This window comes from Miniopterus schreibersii (genome assembly GCF_964146895.1).
Source record: "Miniopterus schreibersii genome assembly, chromosome: 10".
Lineage (NCBI taxonomy): Eukaryota > Metazoa > Chordata > Mammalia > Chiroptera > Miniopteridae > Miniopterus > Miniopterus schreibersii.
In genome coordinates, this window is record NC_138110.1 from 10,763,694 (window position 1) to 10,785,727 (window position 22,034).

The window sequence follows — 22,034 nt, forward strand, 5'->3', positions numbered from 1 at the left end:
CCTTTATGCTGTTTGCCTTTTCTGTGGATGCAACAGCCGCCTGCCCTCTTCTACTCTCAGCTGTGTCCCTACCTCTCCACAGTTACATAAGGACTGGGTGCCCTCTAAGCTGTGCTGGGCACTTTACAGTCTTACAAAGTAGGCATTTTACCTTGTTTACAGAAGGGGAAAGGGAGCTCAAGAATGGCCACAATAGGGAAACTAAGATACCCAAATGCACCCAGACCACCCTAGTCTCCCTCCCACCCGCTTCCTCTCTGAGGACTGTCAGCTTGGGAACAGGGACCACCATGTGGGGCCTGGATGGGGCTGAGGCAAATCTCCATCTGTGGCACACATCTGAGGGCCAAGCACTGCCATGCGATCAGAGTCAGCATGCACAGAATGTGACACCTTCCACCCCACAGCCATGTCAGCTTGGGACAGTCTGCCTGGACAGCCAGGTCTCGTTGCTTGGGCCACCAGCATCTGACTAGTGGTGGGGTCCCGCCTGGACTGTCTCCTGCTCCCATAGCTCAGGCGCCTCTCCAGCTGTGCCTCCACTTCAGGACATAGGAAGAGGGGTGGCTCCACCTCAGAGGAAGCAGCCTCCTTCCACTGCCTCTGTGCATGACTCATGGGACTTCATTGTGGCCTCTGAATTCATGTGGCCTGACAGCACTCCTAGTTTCTTTTTTGTCTGTTCTGACTTCAAATTCAGAAACCTGATTATCAGATTACCCAGCCTGGCAGAGAACAATGTTACTGGTCTTGCGCCATCACCCACAAACCATGGGATCAGCCATGTCAGCAAAAAAGTATCAGCGAGACTCCCAGAGCACCTGCCCTGTGGCGGGAGAGCATGGCCTACTGTCCTGGGACTGAGAAAACCAAGTACTAGGCCAACAGTCACCAAACTAAATCACAACTGCCTAAAATCTGCTCTCCTCCAACTGCAGAGACCTGGTATTTATACATGAGATAAACTTCAGGAATAGAGGACAGGAAGAACACGGTTAATGAGTACTTGGAGGATAATCCTAGGGAAGGTTCCTTTAGTGACACTGGATAGGAGGAAGAAGAGGGGATTCTCTTATTGGAACACTGTTTCCCACACTAGGAAACATAGTGAGGAGCTGCCAAGGAATCCTCATAAAATCCCTATGAGGTGGGTGCCCATTTCACAGATGAGGAGCCTGAGGCTAAGAGAAGGTAACTCACCTAGTGACACACAACTAGGGAGAAGCAAGCCAGATCAGCTCCAAGATCTGTGTGGTTCTAGAATCTAAGTCACACGGCCTCCCACTTACACACATGTGTGCACGCCCCGACCAACTGCTGGGGCTCAATGCAGTAACACAGGCAGAAGGGTCAGGTCTGTGAAAAAATGCTGAAGGCCAGAGGGTGAGAGCAGTTCGTGCTGTGGTTCAAGATTTAATTGTCCCATTTTACCTGGTAATGAGACCAGGACCTGATGGGAGTGGAAGATTCCAGAAGTGAAGTGGGCCCGTGACTGAACAGGCCAAGCTGGAATTCCTCAAGACTCACTCTGCCATCTTGGTCTTGATCCAGTTTGTTAAAAAGGTCTTCTAGTTCCTAAACAAAAGCCACCACACCTCCACTCAGAGGCTCTACCCACAGCAGCTGCATGCCAGCCACAGCCATCCAGGCCCGCCATCCCCCCTCCCCCTCCCCTCCCCCTCCCCCTCCCGACAGGGCGGCCGGCTTGTCCTCATCCAAACTCCACCTGCTGGGCCGCACTGGCCTCCCCGGCTCTGGCTTAGGAAACCTACAGGTCTGGTCAGTTTCCATCCTGCTGTGAATGGGAGCCGCCTGACCTTCCTAAATTCCACCAATACCCATTCAGTGTCTAATGTGGCAGGAACTTGCTGGAGGGTAAAAAAGATGTATATATGGAGCATGGCCTGGGCCCCCAGAGGTTCAGGGCAGTAGCAAGGGCAGCAGGGCTGAGGGGGACTTTAGCAAGGGGCGGGTTACCCTATCACCACTGCTTGTTCCTCCTCCCCTTGGCCCCTACAGGAGGAAAGGAGGGGTGAGTATAGCTGTGCGGAGTATAGTGAGGCTCTCAGGGCACTGTGTTTGGGCTCAGTGGTAGAACAAGGCCACATAGGTGGGGGAAAGGGTGTAACAGGCAGCAGAAAAATCCTCAGTGAAGGTGCTTAGAGGCTGGCGAGGCTGGGGCCATGCCTGGTCAGAGATGGACCCTTGAGGGTACAGACTTCAGTAGAAGCACTGGGAGTCATCAAAGAATTTTAGGCCAGAAAGTGATACAATTGAATCAGTGTCCGGAGGGTGAAAGGATTTTCCAGATCCAACATGGCAAAGAACCAGTCACTGGGGGTGGTCTGTCCTGGGCCCTCTTACCTCTTTCTTGAGTCCTTGGAGCCCGATGCTCTGGCAGACCAGAGCCAGCTCCTGCTCATTGAGATGACCACTGCTGCCAACTCCCAGCTCTTCCCAGATGCCCCGGACCTGGCTCTCAGGGGTGTCAAAGAAGGGGCTGCGGGACTTCTGGGGATTCCCAAAGACCTCAGAACCCCAGGTTGGCAGCTGGCCTGAAGCAGAGGGAGTAACAGGTAAAGCACTGAGGGGGAACACACCTGCCAGTAGTTATTCTGAAATCAGATGGACATAGGTGAGTAGCAAAGTATTAAAAGTGGAATCTAGGGGGTGGGTACAAAGGCACTCACAGTACAATTCTTTCAACTTCATTCTGTGTTTGCAAATTCCACGATAAAACCTCTCTGCTCCATGTGGGGAGAGCTTTTTCTGAAGGGAACCTACTAAAGTCACACCATTGAAAGCACACAAAAAAGGGCTGCATTATTTGTATTTACAATAAAAAGTGTTTTAGAAAGTAATTTTTAGAAAGTTTTCAAACCTACCCAAAGTAAAGAGCACAGTCCTTTGAACCCCAGTGCAGCTGCCACTCAGGCTCTGCGATGATAAAGACTTTGACATACTGACTTCAACTATTCAATACTTTTTTTAGTGCTGAAGTGCTTGAAAGTAAATTCCAGATCTCACATTTTCCCCCTATCTATTTAATATTTAGTATGTATTTCTGAAATATATGGACATTTCTTACATAATCACAATGCCACTACAAAACCTAACAAAATCAGCAATTTCCTAACTCTCTCAAAAAAGTCTTACAATTGACTTGTTTGAATCAGTACCCAAACAGTGCATTTGGTTATTACTTCTCTTAAGTCTTTCAATCATGAGTACCTTTCCTGTCCCCCAATTCCTAGCACTGCCTTAAGAAACTGGATCAGTAGTTGTTCTATAGAACATCCTCCACCTGGATTTGTGTGTTTGCTTCCTCGTGGTATCATAAAACTTGTTCCTCTATCCCTAATATTACCTATAAACAAGGTTAGCATCAAAGGCTAGTTTGTAATTTGGATTCAGGCTCAGTGGTTTGTTTTTTTTCTTGGAAAAAATACTCCACAGATGAGACTGTGTATTCCACACCACCTTACATCAGGAGGCACAGGTGCCTTTGAGATGCAAAGGCTCATCAGTGGCCCTGGCCAGTGTGGCTCAGTTGGTTGGGTGTCGTTCCATGTACCGAAAGGTTGCAGGTTTGATTCCCAGTCAGGGCACATGCCCAACCTAGGCTCAATCTCCGGGAGGAGGTGTGCAGGACCCAGCTGATAGATGTTTTACTGTCACATCAATGTTTCTCTCTCCCTCTCTCTTTTCCTCTCCCTTCCTCTCTTTAAAAATTTTAAAAAACAAAAGACTCATTAGTGGGTTTGGGTGACAGATGGCCAGTTTTCATAACTTTTCCACTTTAGCCAGTTAAGCTTACTGATGTTTCTGAAGTTTTGCCAGAGAAACAACTTGTGGAAGAGGTCATATGTTGGGGGTGTCCATGAGAAGCTATCCATAGATGAGCTATGCTTCAAACCAGACATTCACCTCCTCAGCCAGCCCAACACAGAAAGGCGGCCACTTCCACCTAATTCAGACTTGAGTTCTATGTCAATGGTCTGTACCTTTCAGGCAGATGAGCCACCTTGGTGTTAATTACTTTGATAAACCAACTAATAATCAGAAAGACACTTTCTCTAAGGAAAGCCAGGTTTATGTGCTCACAAATATTGCTATAGGTTGTGGCTGAAGAAAATGCAAGGATAGAACCAGGCAGGAAAGGGCCACCTCTCAGATTCCTTCCAACTTAAAATCTCTGAAATTTCTAGAAAAATGTAAAAGCAATTCTGATACTGGGGTTTATTTCTCAAGGCTGGCAGAGGAAGTAAATAAATCCTTTGAGGTTTGACATGAGTGTTCGTGAACTACTTTTGGTTCTAACCCAGATGGAAAGGTTTCTGTTCAAGGTTGGGAAGAAACCACCCTGCTCTCTGGGCGGAGAGTGGGCACCAAATCATTCTGTGAATAACTTGCCCCAGGATCCCTTTCTTAGACTCTGAGTCTAGGAATTTAATATGTGATGGCTTGGCTGCTCTTCCTAACACAAAGGGTCTCTGTTTGCTTTATCCAGCAGCACAGGCGATGTTCAGGTCAGTTCCCCTGAAATCTATGGAAGTAAACGTTGAACAAACAATGACCCTGCACTTGAGCACCACAATAACCTAGACAGTACTCAGTGCCAACTGCTGATATTCTGCTGCAGCAGAAATTCAATGTCAATTCTGGTATCCCTCTCTCCAAGCCATGTTTCTGCACTTTCTGCCCTGCAACACAACACAGGCCAAAGTACTACAATTTGCTTAAGTATACTTGCTGTTCTTTCTGGTTGCTACTGTAAGGCTCCCAAGGACCAGGATCATGTCTTACACTCTATATGGGGCAAAGACAGGGGCCCTGGCAGGTGCTGAAACTACTCACCCACAGCATGCGACAGGCTGTGCCCAGGCCTGTGCATCAGGAAGGGGGTGCAGGGCCTGCCCTGGGGGCAATGGGCCTGAGACCCCTGGGCTGCACCTGCCAGCTGAGATCATGCAGGTCCCTGCAGACCATGAAATGTGGAAGAACCACACTGTTTCCTTAGCCAGTGGTCTCTGTCTAAGGATCTGACCTCAGCTGATGGAGTGACAGCCTCATAGCTAGAACCACCTTGGAGAAGAGGACCACCAGGGACACCATCCACACTACACGCTTTCCAGAAAATTATACTTGGCTGGCTCACTGTTCAATGACCCAGCTCCTGGAGCTTTCAGAGCACTGGTGAAAGGTAGCACCAAGCATGAGGCCAAAGCTTTACCTTTTGCTTCAAATAACTCATTCTGAGGTCCTTTAGCACTTTCTCCTTCTTCATCTGACTTGAGACTCTGCAGAAAAAGAAAAAGAAAACATGAATCCCCCAGAGAATGTGGCAGTGGGCAAAGCACCAGGAATAAGTAGATGATATATCTTGGGGCTGGCTAGGGACAGCTGAGGAAGGGGACCAACAGCCTGGTGAGATACACCACCTCCAAATAAAACCCTACTCTGCAGGGCAGCCTTTACACACAGACAGTAGTTCACAATAAAAACACAATCAAGAGCTCGTACCAGGAAAGGCAAGATAGCTACAGAGTAATTTGAGGCTACATGCCCTTGCTCCCAGACAGGGACTGGATTTACAACTAAAATACCGCTCAATCAACTTGAAAGACCAAGAGAAGTGTAGCTGATTGAACATATTATATCTAAGGAGCACTGAAGAAACAACACAGAGACTGGTAACAGGAGGGGAGTCAGGGAAAGAGAGAGCACCCCTGTAGCAGGTGCGCAACTAAGAGGCCAAGTGGTATCACCTGCGAAGCTCCCTCCCTTTAGGAGTGTGGGGTCTCAACCCCAAGCAGCGATCTCTAACCTAGAGCAGCAGAGACTGGAAGAAGAGCAAATGTAGCATCAACTAGGGGAATTCTGTCAGCCTGGGAGACTGGGACCGCACCTTCCCAGTGAAGGAGTGCTCCTACTGTTAGTAGCTCCAGCCTGAGAAGTCTTCTCGGGCTCTGACTACAAGAAAGACCATGCCTTGGTTTGGGTCTAGCAGAGAGGCCTGTGGGCTGCACCCAACAGTGACTTTGAGGTACTTTCCATTTTCTTGAAAGGTGTTGTGCAGAGCCCCATTTAGTGACTAAACTGTTTGGCTTGGGGAAAGGGTTCTCCCACCTCCAGTTAGGGGTTGGAATGCCTCCTCCCACCTGTGGAGCCACACAGAGGAGGAGGGCAGGTTGGGGATTTTCGGCCCACACTGCGGAGAGTTGGGAGCACAAGCGGAGCTGGAAATTTTGGCCTGTTTTGCTGAGACCAGTAGCGCAGAGATCAGAATTGTGCGCGGGGCTGATTTTCTGACCTCTCCTGCTTAGGCGCCAATTCTGCACAGAGCTGGGAATTTTGGACTGTATCCCTGGGCAGGCTTCTATCTGGGAGACAGAAGAGCAAGTGCTGGGCTGTGCGACTGTACTGTGGGTAGGCAGCGCATAGGTCCCTGTGAGTTCGGCCAGGCAGCTCTGGGAAGGAGAAGTAGAGCCTATCTCCCCCTCCTGCAGGCTGTGAACACCACCCACAACAGTAGATTGGTTCAGCTCTGTGAAGTCCTGGATACCCCCACTGGGCACAATTCTGTGGGGGACTGGAGAGCAGCTCAGAGCAGGATCTTCCAAGTATGAGACCCTCAGAAGCTATTGTCTGGGACCAGAAGGAAGTGATTAGCCCTCTCCTGCCAGGTAGGCAGGCAACATTCTCAACCAGAGACTCTTTACATCAATCCCACTGAGTCCAGGGCAGCTGACACTGCTCTTGCAGAGGAGACTTCAGGCTGTACCCACTCTGAACCTTTAGCAAGCACGCATAAGGGGAATTAGAGTTGGAGACTCTGGTAGAGACTGAGGAGTTTGGCTTTGAAGCAGAGACTGATTTCCCCTCACTGAGTGCCTGACTGCCTAATCTCTAAGCAGAGGGCGCACTAGCCTGAGCTAGGCCAGCCTGGGTCCATCCTAAAGACTCTCTTCGGAAGGTACTGGAGGAGAACCAGGCAACCGCAGAGGGGAGGCGAAGTAGCTGACAGGTGGAGGCGGACCTCAGGGAGCCTCAGTCCGACCACTAATCTGCACCCAGATGAAAGAACAGGAGGAAATGCCAGAAAAGAAGAGCTAAGTGAAATGGAGGCAAGCAATTTATCACACAGAGAACTTGAATAATGGCTATAAGGATGCTCAAGAAACTTAGTAAGAATAACAACAGCATGAAGGATATAGAAACCATAAAAAATAATCAGTCAGAAATGAAGAATGGCATATCTAAAATACAGAATACACTGGAAGGAACTGCGAATCAGCTGGACAACACAGAGGATCAAATCAGTGAATTAGAAGACAAAATAGAAGAAATCACTCAATCAGAACAGAAAGTAGACAAAATAATTAAAAAGCCGGAGGATAGTTTAAGGGAGCTTTGAGACAACATGAAACGTAACAACATCCACATCATAGGGGTAAAGGAGACAAAAGCAAGCAATGGATAGAGAACCTGTTTGAAGAAATAAAGACAGAAAACTTTCCTAGCCTGGAGAAGGAGAGGGTCACACAAGTTCGGGAAGCATAGAGTCCCAAACAAGATAAACACAAAGAGACCCATACCAAGACACATCATAATTAAAATGGCCATGATTAAACCAAAAAGAATCTTAAAGGCTGCAAGAGAGAAATAGTTAGTTACCTACAAAGGAATTCCCATAAGGCTGTCAGCTGATATATCAACAGAAACACTTCATGCTACAAGGGATTGGCATGAAGTAACCAAAATAATGAAAAGCAAAAACGTGCAACCAAGACTGCTCTATCCTAAAGTCTATTGTTTAAAATCGAAGATGAGCCCTGGATGGTTTGGCTCAATGGTTAGAGCATCGGCCTGCAGACCAAGGGGTCACAGGGTCAATTCCCGGTCAAGGACATGTACCTGGGTTGCAAGATCTGCATGCAGGAGGCAACCAATTGATGTGTCTCTCTCACATTGATGTTTCTCTCTCTCTCTCCCTCCTCCCTCCCTTCCACTCTCTCTAAAAATCAAAGGAAAAAATATCCTCTGCTGAGGATTAACAAAAAATTAATAAAATAAAATCGAAGGCAAAAATAAAGAGTTTCCCAGACAAAAGAAGGCTAAAGAACTTCATTACCACCAAACAGCATTGCCAAGAAATGCTAAAGAGACTGCTTTAAGAAGAAGAACTATATAGAGAGAGGAACACAGCATAAAAAAATAGTGACAATAAATAAGTACCTATCAATAACAACCTTAAACATAAATGGATTAAATGCTCCAATCGAAAGACATGGGGGGTAGCAGAATGGATAAGAAAACACAACCCATATATATGCCATCTATAAGAGACCCATCTCAAAATAAAAAATACAAACAAGCTGCAAGTGAACAGATGCAAAAAAATATTTCATGAAGATGGAAATGAAAAAAAAAAAGCTGGGTAGCAATACTTATATCTGACAATATAGACTTCGAAACAAAGGCCATAAAAGAGATAAAGGTCACTACATAATAATAAAGGGATCAATCCAACAAGACATAACCCTTGTAAACATATATGCACCCAATATAAGAGCAACTAAATATATAAAATAATTCTTAGTGGACTTTAAGGGAGAGACTGACAGCAATAGAGTCATAGGAGGGGACTTTAACACCCCCACTGTCATCAATGGATAGATCTTACAGACAAAATATCAAAAAGGAAACAGTGACCTTAAACAAAACACTAAAGCAGGTGGATATAATTGATATTTACAGAATATTTCATTCCAAAGCAGCAGAATATATATTCTCTAGTGCACATGGAACATTCTCAAAGACAGACCACATGTTAGGACACAAAAGATGTCTCAATAAATTTAAGAAGGCTGAAATCATATCAAGCATCTTTTCTGACCACAACAACATGAAACCAGAAATCAACCACAATAAAAAAAAGTTCAAAAGTATTCAAACATGTGGAGACTAAATAACATGCTATTAAACAATGAATGGATTATCAATGTGAACAAAGAAGAAATAAAAAATTATCTGGAAAAAAATGAAAAGGAACACACAACCACCCAGAATCTATGGAACAGTGAAAGCAGTCCTGAAAGGGAAGTTCATTATCATTACAGGCCTACCTCAAGAAGTGAGAAAAATCCCTACTATACAACCTAAACCTACACCTAAAAGAAATAGAAAAAGAACAGCAGGAAAATTCCCAGAGTAAGTAGAAGGAAGGAAATAATAAAGATGAGAGCAGAAATAAATGACATACAAACTAAAAAATAATACAAAAGATAAATAAAACCAAGAGCTGGGTCTTTCAAAGGATAAACAAGATTAATGAACTTTTAACCAGACTCATCAAGAAACAAAGAGAGTGGACTCAAATAAATATAATCAGAAATGAAAGAGGAGTGGTAACAACAGACATCACAGAAATAAAATGACTGAAAGAAAATATTATGAACAACTATATGCCATCAAAATAGACAACCTGCCATGGCCGAGGTCTCTCAGCGGTTGGAGCATTGGCCCAAGGACCAAAGGGTGGCAGGTTCGATTCCGAGTTAAGGGAAAGTACCTGGGTTGCAGGTTCAATCACCAGCCCTGGTCAGAGCAAATGCGGGGGGGGCAACCAATCAATGTGTCTCTCTCTCATTGATGTTTCTCTTCTCTCTCCCTCTCCTTCCCTCCCTTTCACTCTCTCTAAAAATCAATGGGAAAAAATATCCGCAGGTGAGAATTAACAACAACAAAAAAATTAGACAACCTGGGCAAAATGGACTAATTCCTATTAACGTACAATCTCCCAGAACTGACTCAGGAAAAGCAGAACACCTGAATAGGCCAATAACAACTAATGAAATCGAAGCAGTAAAAAAAAAAACTAACAACAAACAAAAGTCCTGGACCAAATGGCTTCACAGGCGAATTTTACCAAACATTCAAAGAATACCTGTCCTCCTCACACTATTCCAAAAAATTCAAGAGAAGGGAAGACTTCCAAGCTCTTTTTATGAGGCCAACATTATCCTAATTCCAAAACCAGATAAAGAAACAACAAAGAGAGAAAATTTTAGACCAATATCCAGGATGAATATAGATGTTAAATTCCTCAAAAAATATTAGCAAATAGAATCTAGCAATACATAAAAAAATCATGCACCATGATCAAGTGGGATTTATTCCTGGGATGCAAGGTTGGTACAGTATTCACAAATCAATAAATATGATACATCACATAAACAAAGTGAAAGATAAAAATCACATGATCATATCAATAAATGCAGAAAAGGCATTCAATAAAATTCAGCACCCATTTAAGATAAAAATTATTAGCAATGTGGGAATAGAGGGATCAAGGCTCAATATAATAAAGGCCATTATACAACAAACCTAAAGCCAACATCACATTCAATGGACAAAAGCTAAAAGCATTTTCCTTAAGATCAGGAACAAGACAGGGATGTTTGCTTTCACCACTCTTATTCAACATAGTAGTGGAAGTTCTAGTCATAGCAATCAGACAAATAGAAGAAATAAAAGGCATTCAAATTGGAAAAAAGGAAATAAAACTGTCATTATTTGCATATGACATATTTTTTATTGATCTCAGAGAGAGAGGAAGGGAGAGGGAGAGATAGATAGAAACATCAATGATGAGAAGGAGTCACTAACTGGCTGCCCCCTGCACACCCCCTGCTGGGGAATAAGCCTACAACCCAGGCATGTGTCCTGACCAGGAATCAAACCCGGATCTCCTCGATCATAGGTCAATGCTCAACTGTTAAGCCACGCCGGCTGGGCAGATGACATGATATTGTATATAGAAAACCCTAAAGACTCCACCAAAAAACTACTAGATCTAAGAAATGAATTTGGCAAAGTTGCAGAATACAAAATCAACATCCAGAAATCAATGGCATTTTTATAACCAATAATGAGTATCAGAAAGAGATAATACAAAAACAGCCCCATTTACTACTACAACAAAAAAACAAGGTACCTAGGAATAAATTTAACCAAGGAAATGAAAGACCTGTACTCGAGGAACTATGACATTGAAGAAAAAAATTAAGATACAAATAAGTGGACGCATATACTATGTTCACGGATTGGAATAATTAACATCATTAAAATGTGCATACTACCTAAAGCAATCTATAGATTCATCGTAATTCCTATTAAAATACCAATGGCGTATTTCACATAACCAGAAAAAATATTCCAAAAATTTATATGGAACCAAAAAGTACCCCGAATAGCTGCAGCAATCTTGAGAAGGAAGAAGAAAGATGGAGATATCACAATAATGGATATCAAACTACAGTACAAGGCCACTGCAATCAAAACACATGGTACTGGCATAAGAACAGGCATATAGACTAATGGAACACAACAGAGAGCCCAGAAATCAACCCATGCCTCTATGGTCAACTTGATAAAGGAGGCAAGAGCATACAATGGAGTAAAGACAGTCTCTTCAATAAATAGTGTTGGGAAAATTGGACAGGCACATGCAAAAAAAAATGAAACTACATCACCAACTTACACCATACTCAAGACTAAACTTAAAATGGATAAAAGACTTAAGCCCTAGCTGGTTTGGCTCAGTGGTTAGAGTGCCAGCCCTGGCAGTGAAAGGTCCCAGGTTAGATTCTGGCCAAGGGCATGTACCTCGGTTACAGGCTCTATCCCAGGCTCGTCAGGGTGCATGTGGGAGGCAGCTGATCGATGTGTCTCTCTCACACTGGTGTTTCTCTCCCTCTCTTTCTCTCTTTCACTCTCTCGGAAAAGCAATGGGGAAAAAAATCCTCAGGAGAGGATTAAAAAAAAAATTTTTTTTAATGGATAAAAGACTTAAACGTAAGTCGTGAAACCATGAAAATCCTAGAAGAAAACGTAGGCAGTAAAATCTCAGATATCTCTCACAGCAATATTTTTGCATTGGTTTCCAAGGGCAAGTGAAACTCAGGAAAAGAAACTACATCAAGCTAAAAAGCTTCTGCACAGCAAAATACATCATCAACAAAATGAAAAGAGAACCCACTGTATAGGAGAATATATTCGCCAATGATACATCTGATAAGGGGTTAATTTCCAAAATATATAAATAACTTATATAACTCAATACCAGGAAGACACACAATTCAATTAAAAATGGACAAAGGACCTGCATAGACACTTCTCCAAAGAGAACATACAGATGGCCAGTACACATGAAAAAATGCTCAAGAACACTAATCATCAGAGACATGTGAATAAAAGCCATAATGAGGTACCTCCTCACACCTGTCAAAATAGCTACTATCAATAAATCAACAAACAACAAGTGCTGGTGAGGATGTGGAGAAAAGGGAACCCTAGTGCATTGTTGGTGGGAATGCAGACTGGTGCAGCCACTGTGGTAAACACTATGGCGTTTCCTCAAGAAATTAAAAATGGAACTGCCACTTCTGGGAATATATCACAAGAATCCCAAAACACCAATCAGAAAGAATATATGCATCCCTATGTTTATAGCAGCATTATTTACAGTAGCTAAGATCTGGAAACAGTCCAAGTGCCCATCAGCAGAGGAGTGGATAAAAAAGCTATGATATATCTACACAACGGAATACTATGCAGATATAAAAAAGAAGGCACTCTTACCCTTTGCAATAGCATAGATGGACCTGGAGAGTATTTTGCTAAGTGAAATAAGCCAGTCAGAGAAAAACAAATACCATATGATCTGACTAATATGCAGAATCTAATGAACAAAACAAACCGATGAACAAAATGGAACACATAAGCCTTGACACACAGAAAAGAATGGCCATGCCTGAGGGGAATGGAGTGGGGGTGACTGGATAGAGAAGGTGAAGGGATTAGCTAAAGAACATATATGCATACCCCATGGACATGGACAACAGTTTGGTGAAGGCCAAGGGAAGGGGGGAGGCAGAAAAAGGAGGGGTAAAAGGGGGGACACTTGTAATAATGTCAACATTAAAAGTTTTTAAGAAAAAAACAAAAAAGAGCTCCTACTCTACCTAACAGGAGAAAAAAACTCTCCCCAAGCCAGCATCTCTTCAAGAAGAGCAGCCCTGAAGCTTTTATTAACATTGCATCACAGGACAGGGTCTCGAATTGAGGTCTGAAGGTCCTCAACATGTCCCTCATCAGCCATATCATTTCTGCAAACAGTCAGAGGGAGAGCAGATCTCTGTCCCATCAAGATCTCCAGGGACAGCACAGGACACAACAAGCACCTGACACCTTGGTGCCCTTTGCAAGCTGCATCCCAATGGGGGAGGCCCATCAAGAAACTCCTGACTAGAGTAAAAATCTCATGTTTTTGTGACTGAGAGAGCTGGTCACAGTGTCAAAGTTTGCTTCTGACAGGTGCTATGTGTCCTATGACCGATTCTGGAATGAGTGCCAGGTGACCAAGACCTGACGCTCCTCAGAACCAGCACTGAGCTGAGGGCAGGAATGTAGGAGCAGTGGTATATCCTATTTTTCAACCCAACTGACAACCCTAAAAGCAGTGTTCCCCATGTTCTAGTTCTAGGGATCAAAAGTGGTTTTAAGAAGTAGAACAGGACCACAACAATGGAACAACACAGCCCTCTAACCATGAGGGCCAAGTTAAAAATAGAATAAAAAAGGGAATGTCTGGGATTTGTTGGTGCTGCCCAGGTGTAGCACATCTCTGAGACAGAAGACTCAAAGATCTAAATACTTATTTGTTTGTTTTCTTCTTTGCCTCAATAAATGCTGAGCATATAAACAAATTAATTTGGGGGTCCAGGGCTATCTTATTAAAGATAAGTCCCCCATATCGCCCCATCTCACAGAAGTGTCATCATGGAGAAAAGAAACCAGAACCTTCCTGAATCCTTGAAAATAGGTCTAATGAGTCCACAATTAACTCACAGGCTGTGGATCTGCCCTGTGGACATACTTCTTGACAAGAAGCCGGTGAGGCTCTGGCAGCCCAATTCCTGGGTCAATCCTTGCCTCAAAGTGAACAGCTCAGGGAGCCTGAGAGCTACAATCAACTCCTAAGGCCCCAGAGGACCTGGCAAGGGCTTGCCCGGTTGTAAATGTATGGCTTGGGATATACTAAATGCTTGAGGCAGGTGGGATGGTGGGCTTGATACACCCAGATTCCTAACCTTACGGCTGCATCAGAAAGACACCTCCTTTTTTGTATCCTTTTTCACTTTCGTGAAACCATAAAAATAGTCTTCTTGAAAGGTAGTGGTGGTGAGCAGGGGAGGGAAAGAAACAAGTGATTTGCGCGCAAACTCTACCACCCCAATGTCTGAAGAAGAATGCTCTGTGGCCAGAATTCCCTGCAGACAAGTAGACCTAGAGAGGCTTCAGAGTGAAATGTCATTCTCCAAAGTGCACTGTGCTTCTTGGTGACGAAATGCCCAGGAATGCCCATCTCCCCCTTCCCATTTTCCTGTAGTGAGCAGTGACCAAGTGAAACATTATTTCCCCAATGCTGGGTAGCCTGGGGTGGGGAAGAGGGGACCCAACTCACCTCCACACTTTCCAGAGATGCAGAGCGTCGGATCTGGCTTTTCACAGTGGTCTTGGCTTGCTGTTCTGGTAAACTTTTGGTTCTGGCTGCAGAGTCACACAGTTCAGGTCGGCTCCTACGGCCGTACCACTTAGAGCCACGCACATACTTTGGTGGGACAGCATGGGAGGCATCTGGAAAGAAAATGGGAGGTCTGGAGGGGCAGGCCTTTAAAGCAACCTCTGGGCACAGGTATGCTACTGAGATGCCTTTTAAGAAGGTGCAGATTCAGACACAGAGTGCATCTCTCACTGATAGGTGTACTTTTATACTCACAGAAAACATCTGGAAGAACACAGGGAACAGTTCACAGCAGTTATACTATTGCCTGTGATGGGGACTGAGAAAGCCAGGCTGGGAGACAAGGACTTTCCCCTCTAAACTCTACATGCTGTTTAAGTTTTGTTTTCTTTTCCTTTTTTGCTTTTTAGAGAGAGGAAGGGAGAGGAATAGAGAGAAACATCGATGTTGTAGAGAAATGGTGATTGGCTGCTTCCCACACGAACCCCAACTGGAGATCAAACCCACAGCTTGGGTATATGCACTGACCAGAAATCAAACTGGCAACCCCCGGTGCACAAGGTGATGCTCAACCAACTGAGTCACACCGGCCAGGGCTAAGGTTTTCTTTTTTTTTTTCTTTTCTTTTTTTTAGCATATTTTGCTTTTGTTTAGGTAATAAAAAACTAATACAAAGATCTAGATTTTTCTGCAAAGAAAAAAAACCTTTCCAATAATCCAGCAACATACCACTTGAGAAACAGGAAGGTCACTTTCCACTCTAGGACCCCAAAGACTGGAGAGTGCATGCAAGTGGGCACAGACCTCAGATACAGCCCTGTAGGCTCAGGCTCTGTGTGGGTCTCAAGTCTGGGGCACAAGCAGGTATGGACTTTAGTTTTGGGATTCTTGAGAATCCCCTAAACCTTAATAATTCTGCACTTCCTTCTTCCTACTTTACCTGTCCACGTCTGCACAGAGCAGCTGGGATCTCTCAGGCAGAGAGGACAAGACACTGACTCTGTGCTGAAGCCTGGGAAGGCAGGAGAGAGACAAGGGAGGGCAGCAGGGGCAGTGGCCAGGACAGGACATGGGTTCAGAGGGAAGCAACTAGAATAAACCAATTGGAGAGAGAGAGAGCCAGGTGAGGCCAGGCAAACGAGGAGCATTTCATTGCAGATGTGTCTTGAGCCTCCCCCAACAGAAATCAACACCCCTTAAGGTCAAATACCACCATATTTCTTTCTCTCGTGTCCAAAATTGCTAGTACACAGTCCCTGACCTTAGGACCATCAGAGGAAGAGGCTAGGTCCATCCTGGTCAACCAGAAGAATGGTGATGCCAGTGACAGACAAAAACTTGGGACACAGGAGGAGCTTCTGGGAGGAAAATGCTCAGTTCCACATGGGACATGTAGAATATGAAGGAAGAGTGTGACATAAAAGGCATCTGAGAATAACGCAGGTTGACTATATAATTTCTCACCCCATTGGGGTATGTTGAGGTCAAAATAAGCACTATTACTAATCACGCTGGAACAACAGGCATTGACAGGGCCTGGTCCAACAGACTCTCACCAGGTGAGGGAGCTCATGGGATATAGCGCCAAGTGGGTGGGGAAGAATCCTCCTCTTTCCACCCAAAGGTGGTGTCAGAAGAGGGATTTTTGTGTCAGGTGAGAAGTGGAAAGCTGTGGCACATGTGCGAAAACAGGCGCAGGAAACTCAAAGCGGAGCTCTGCGCACCCTCCTAAGCCATCAGACCCCTGCAGAAGCAGAGTCCTGGCCACACCATCGCCACTTCCTGGGCTCAGTCTACTGTTGGCACACCTGGAGATCATGCAACCAGCATGTGTTTCTGCTTTGTAGGCTTGATTTTCCTTCCTTCCACTTCCCCTCCTTAGTTGACCCATAGTCCACAACCAGAATCCCACCCGGTCCTTGATGCTGGCCCCACTTCTTCACAGTTGCCAGCCGGTCAGCATTTCCCTTAGAGTAATGAGTCACCCAGAAAAGCACATGCCTTTTTCATAATATTCCCCAATTGTTTTCAAAAAAACAGTCTAGAAATCTATCACCTCCCTCCCTCCAACAGGGAGAAATGCTACTCTAGAAAAGTGTCCAAGTAGCAAGTCAGAACAGAAACAAGAGCAGAGGAATGACATTAAAATGAATGGAACAGCTCACAGAATCATGAGTCATACCCTCTTAGGGTGGGAAGGACAGTAAGTAACCCAGGCCAAGCATATTTCAGTGCAGGCACAGCCCAGCTCCCTATAACACACCTCAGAGTGTCCACAGAGCACAAGATATGGCTCCTCATGGCTCTGGTTGACAGGAGAGCACACCTGCGTACTCAAACCAGAGACACCTGGTTATGTCTTCTTGGTGTGCATTTCTATTTATAAGAAAAGAGTAACAAAGTGTAAAAGCTAAAATACATATGGTTATACGTTCATTAATGGCCTTTAATGAAAAGAGTAGATTGATGGGGAAACAGGGATGTCCTTCAAAATCCTGGGGATTTGGTTCCACAATGACACTCTCCTTCCCGGAGTTATCAAAAGCACATTTTTCTGATCATGGTGGGAGATGGAAGGAAGGATTGGCGAACAGATTAGAAAACAAGAAGAGGGTGATGCTATGAATGGAGCAGCAGGTGGCAAATGAGGCACTGAGGAGGCAGAAACCTAAACCACATTTAACAGAAGAGGCCTGAGACAGAAAGTGAATGAGGGGTGGAAAGCGGAAATGAACACAATCCTGGAGGGCACCAGGCTTGTTCTGACTCTCAAAGAAGCACTGGAGCTGCAGGGCCACCTATGCTCGATCAGCCCTTCAAGCAGTGGGCACCCTGCCTCTGTAGACTGGTGTTTGGAGATAGCCACTGGGATGAGCCCCATCTGCTGGCATGAGAGAGAGATGGCGTCTCAGGGAGGGCATACACCATTTGAGAAAAGCTTTGAAATCTAAAAGGAATTACAAAACAAAACTGAAAGAAATTACAAAACATCAGTGAGAAAAAGCACAAGTTCTAAAACAGCTTCTTTTTCTCTCTGGAGGCTGTGAGAACACGTTCCACACAGATCCACGCAGTTTTAGGCTTAGAAGCATCACACAGTCGCTAGTATAAAGAGGGGACATGTAGTGTCAGTGACACTGGGCTCTCGCCTTTTAAACATGTTCATACAAGGACATTTCAAATTCCTGTATATTAGGACAGGCAAGTGGCCTTCCTCACAGCATAAAGAAAAGTGTGAGACAAAGCACTCAATGGATCTCCGAGGGTCCTTCCCTCCCACCAGGGCTCCCTGCACTGTACTCAGGTTGTCTTCATAACCAGCAGGAGAAGATGGGAAGGGGGCTGTCCATGAGCACCCACTGGAAGGAGCAGATTCTGGCAATGGTGCATATACAAGGACTCAGAACTTAGAATTAGAAAACCAAGACTTAAATAGCAGCCAGCACTTACTGGTTGTGGGATCCTGGACAAATCCCTTCGTACCTCAGGTCTCCATTTCCTCATTTGAACAATGGGTATGACAGTGCATAGGATATCCATGAGGGTTAAATAAAACCTATATAAAACGTCCAAAAAGCTCAAAGCCTGATGCACAGAAGACACTCAATGTTCCCAATCCACTTTCCTTTACTGCCATATGCTCCTCCCACACTGTCACCCTGGTATCCAACAGTCACACACCTGCTCAATTTGCTAATCAATATCACCACCTTCATCCTCAAACATACTGCCCACACAAGAGGGAAAGGACCCACTACAATTTCATTCACCCCCATACACATCCAGGGGAGCCAAGCTCAGTCTTAGCAGGTCAGGTGGTTGCTACTTACAGCCTGAGGCGCAAAGGATCACCTTCTGACTCTCACCCCACACTCTAAATGCCTGAGTGGACCTCCCTCCAAAATGCTCTCTCCACCTCCTGACCATTACCAAAGCCAGGAGGCTTTCTCCTTCAGGATGCTACTTCTACTTAGAAATGTTGTCTTTATCTGACCAGCTCCATTTCAGTACCAAGTGTCTAATAAGTTCTATCTGCACAGCACAACATTATTGTCTGAGACAAAATATATAAAGAGGTCTGTCTTGGGCTTCTGGCATCCTACCTGCTCTGCTAACCTTAGAGATCTAGAAACACGTTACATCTGCACTGTACTATAAATTCTTGAAATCTTCAACTCCTCCACATCCATTTTATTATGGACAGCACACAGTACTATCTGACACTTGTGATACTGTGATTTAAAACATATATAAATTTTTTTATTGATTTCAGAGAGAGGAAGGGAGAGGGAGATCCCTGCAACCTGAGCATGTGCGCTGACTGGGAATTGAACTGAGATCTCCTGGATCATAGGTCGATGCTCAACCACTGAGACATGCAGGCTGCCCATGATACTGTGATTTTTAATAATTATATATTTGGTCTTCATTCCATCTCTAGCACAGAGCTCTGAAAAGCCTTTAAATTTCCTAATAAGAGCAACCACCCAACTTTATGTTAATGAGGTGACATCCCCAAAGCACCCAAAGATGGGGGCTGGTTGCCAGGGGAACAAACCAGGTGGGGTTTGGCCCCACCCCCCCGACCTCAGGGAAGGGGCGAGAGGCTGGAGGTTGAGTTCAATCACCAATAGCCGATGACTTGATTAGTTGGGTCTATGTAATGAAGTCTTCATAAAAACCCAAAAGGATGGGGTTTTGAGAGCTTCTGGGTTGGTGAACATTTGGAGATTGTGGAGACTGGAGCACCTAGAGAGGGCCTGGAAGCTCTGGGCCCTTCCCCATGTCTTGCCTTACGCATCTCTTCTTTCTGGCTGTTCCTGAGTTATATACTTTTATAATAAACCAGTGATCTAGTGAGTAAAATGTTAGTTCTGTGAGCTGCCCTAGTAAATTAATCAAACCAAAGGAGGGGGTTTTGGGAACCTCTGACTCCTATCTATTGGTCAGAAGCATAGGTGACAACCTGGACTTGCGACCAGCATCTGAAGTGAAGGACTAATAGGATTGAGCCCTTAATCTGTGCAAACTGACACAATCTCTAGGTAGATCATGACAGAGTCGATTAATTGTAGAGCACTCAGATGGTGTCAGAGAATTGCCAGTATGGGAAAAACTACCACACATCTGGTGACTAGAGTGCCATCAGTATTCAGAGTATTGTGGGCTGTTTAAAGGAAAACAATAGGTTTCTACCTTCCAATACTATTTTACAAATAAGGAAACAGAAGGAAAAAAGAGAAATGTTTTGTCCCAGTTGTCACAGCTGGGCAGTGATAGAGCGGGGTTAGAATTTAGTCTCAAACCTACTAGCTTCTTCAGTCAGAATATTATACTCCAGAATATAACACATAATGAAAATAAACTAAAGGTGAGAGGAGTACATCCTCTTACCTGATTCTAAAGAACTACTGTCTTCATCCGAGGAGCCAACACCAGCATTTGATGATAACACTGCCACAAAACCTTCCTTAAAGTCTTCAAAGTTAACCTGGGTGAATTTAAGAGGTCAAAATTACTTTCAATAGAACACATATAAAATGCATCAGCCTTTTGTTTGTTTTATTTCCTCAGGTGGAAACATCTTATTGTTGCCTTTTGCATTGAGAACATCCATTTCTTTTTTCCCCCCAAATTCACTTTTTTTTAAAAGGAGGAGTCCAGCCCAGCCAGGCATGGCTCAGCAGTTGAGTGTCGACCTAGGATCCAGGCGATCGGGGTTCAATTCCCGGTCAGGGCACATACCCAGGTCGTGGGCTCAATCCCCAGTCAGGGGCGTGCAGGAGGCAGCCGATCAATGACTCTCTCATCATTGATGCTTCTATCTCTCTCTCTCCCTCTCCTTTCCTCTCTCTGAGATCAATAAAGATATATTTAAAAAAAAAAAAAGGAGGAGGTCCAAGATGGTGGTAGCATAGGAAGACACTGAACCCTCTTCCTCCCATGAGCACACTGAAATATACACCTATATAGAGAGGAATTATTCCTGCGAGACAACTGGGGGCTGATTAGACAGTTTATGAACAATAAAGGAGAGAAAGAGACTGAGTAAAGAAGGCAACCATGGGAGCCCCCCAGTATCTGCAGGAATTCTCCAGGAGTGGAGGTGCCGGTAAGCACCATTGTTTATACCCCCATCTACCTTCATATTTCAGGTGGGGGCTCTATCCAAGTGCTTTGGCCTATCTGCAAGATCACCACAGCACATTTTCAGCCACACTGCTGGGAGTCCATTTTGGCTCCAAACAAAGGAAGTAAGGAGTACCAACAGGACATTCCTACATGAACCTGGCCTACCTTCCCAGACATACTACAGCTTGGTAGGCCAGTGCCCCAGATGCTGCAGGCACCTGCTTGGTTCCAAATGGCCTTGCAAAACCACCCAGCACACAGAGCCTATAGAGAGGTTGCTTCTACACAAGGCCACTTTTTCAAAATCAGGAGAAAAATATTTTGTCTAATTCATATAAACAAAGAAAAGTGAACAATATGAAAAGAAGAATACCTTTAATGTGAAGGAACAAGAAAAAACACCAGAAAAAAACTAATAAAACAGAGATAAGTAATTTGCCTGATAAAGAATTAAAAGAAACAAGGATGCTCACCAAACTTGACAGTGAAACAGAGAAACTTAGGGAACACTTCAACAAAGAGTTAGAAAAGTATAATAAAAAAACAAGCAAGGCTGAAGAATATAACAATACACTAGAAGAAATCAATAGTAGCTTAGCTAACACACAAGGACTGGTGACCTTCAAGACAGACTAGTAGAAATCAACCAATTAGAACAGCAAAAAGGAAAAAAAAACTTTCTGGAAGAAATAATGGCTGAAAATTTTCCTGACCTGTGAAAGAAAAGGGAAAGAGACATATAGATCTAAAAAGCACAAAGAATTCCAACCAAGATGAACCCAAAGACACCAAGACATAGTGTAATTAAAATGGCAAAAGTTAAAGATAAAGCAACAATCTTGAAGGCAGCAAGAAGAAAACAACTAGTTACAAAGAAAGGAAACCCCATAAAGATATTCTCAGCAGCAACTTTATAGGCCAGAGGAAATGGCAGAACATCTTTAAAGTGATGAAAGAAAGGAACCTACAGCCTAGAATAATTTACGCAGAGAGGTTATTATTCAGAATTGAAAGAGAGAAAAGAGTTTACTGGACAAGCAAAAAATGAAGGAGTCCATCACCATTAAACCAGCTTTACAAGAAATGCTAAAGGGCCTTTCGTAAAGAAAAGGAAAGACCATAACTAGAAATAAGAATATATTAGATTGAAAAAATAATCTCACAGATAAAGGCAAGTATCTAATAAATACAGTGAAATTCACCAAAAACAAAGTGTAGAGGAGGGAGTAAAAATGTAGTTCTTTAGAATATAGTCAAACTTATATGACCATCAGCTTAAAATAGACTGCTGTAGATATAGAACCTCATGGTA

The 22,034-nt window shown here is 44.2% G+C and overlaps 1 protein-coding gene across 11 annotated transcripts in view; it reads right to left on the minus strand.

Annotated features, from left to right (window-relative positions):
* NINL (ninein like) overlaps positions 1-22,034 on the minus strand; it is a 132,189-nt gene that overhangs the window by 53,640 nt on the left and 56,515 nt on the right. For 6 of the 11 annotated variants that reach the window (XM_081148270.1, XM_081148263.1, XM_081148266.1 and 3 more), the window contains 5 exons: positions 19,985-20,081; positions 14,531-14,703; positions 5,234-5,300; positions 2,365-2,555; positions 1,432-1,575 (listed from right to left, as the gene is read on the minus strand). In XM_081148270.1, the coding sequence (XP_081004396.1) occupies positions 1,432-1,575; positions 2,365-2,555; positions 5,234-5,300; positions 14,531-14,703; positions 19,985-20,081 (672 nt within the window). Of the gene's footprint in view, positions 1-1,431; positions 1,576-2,364; positions 2,556-2,690; positions 4,265-5,233; positions 5,301-14,530; positions 14,704-19,984; positions 20,082-22,034 lie in introns of those variants that run through there. The other 5 variants (XM_081148264.1, XM_081148272.1, XM_081148273.1 and 2 more) reach the window with 3 other exon arrangements.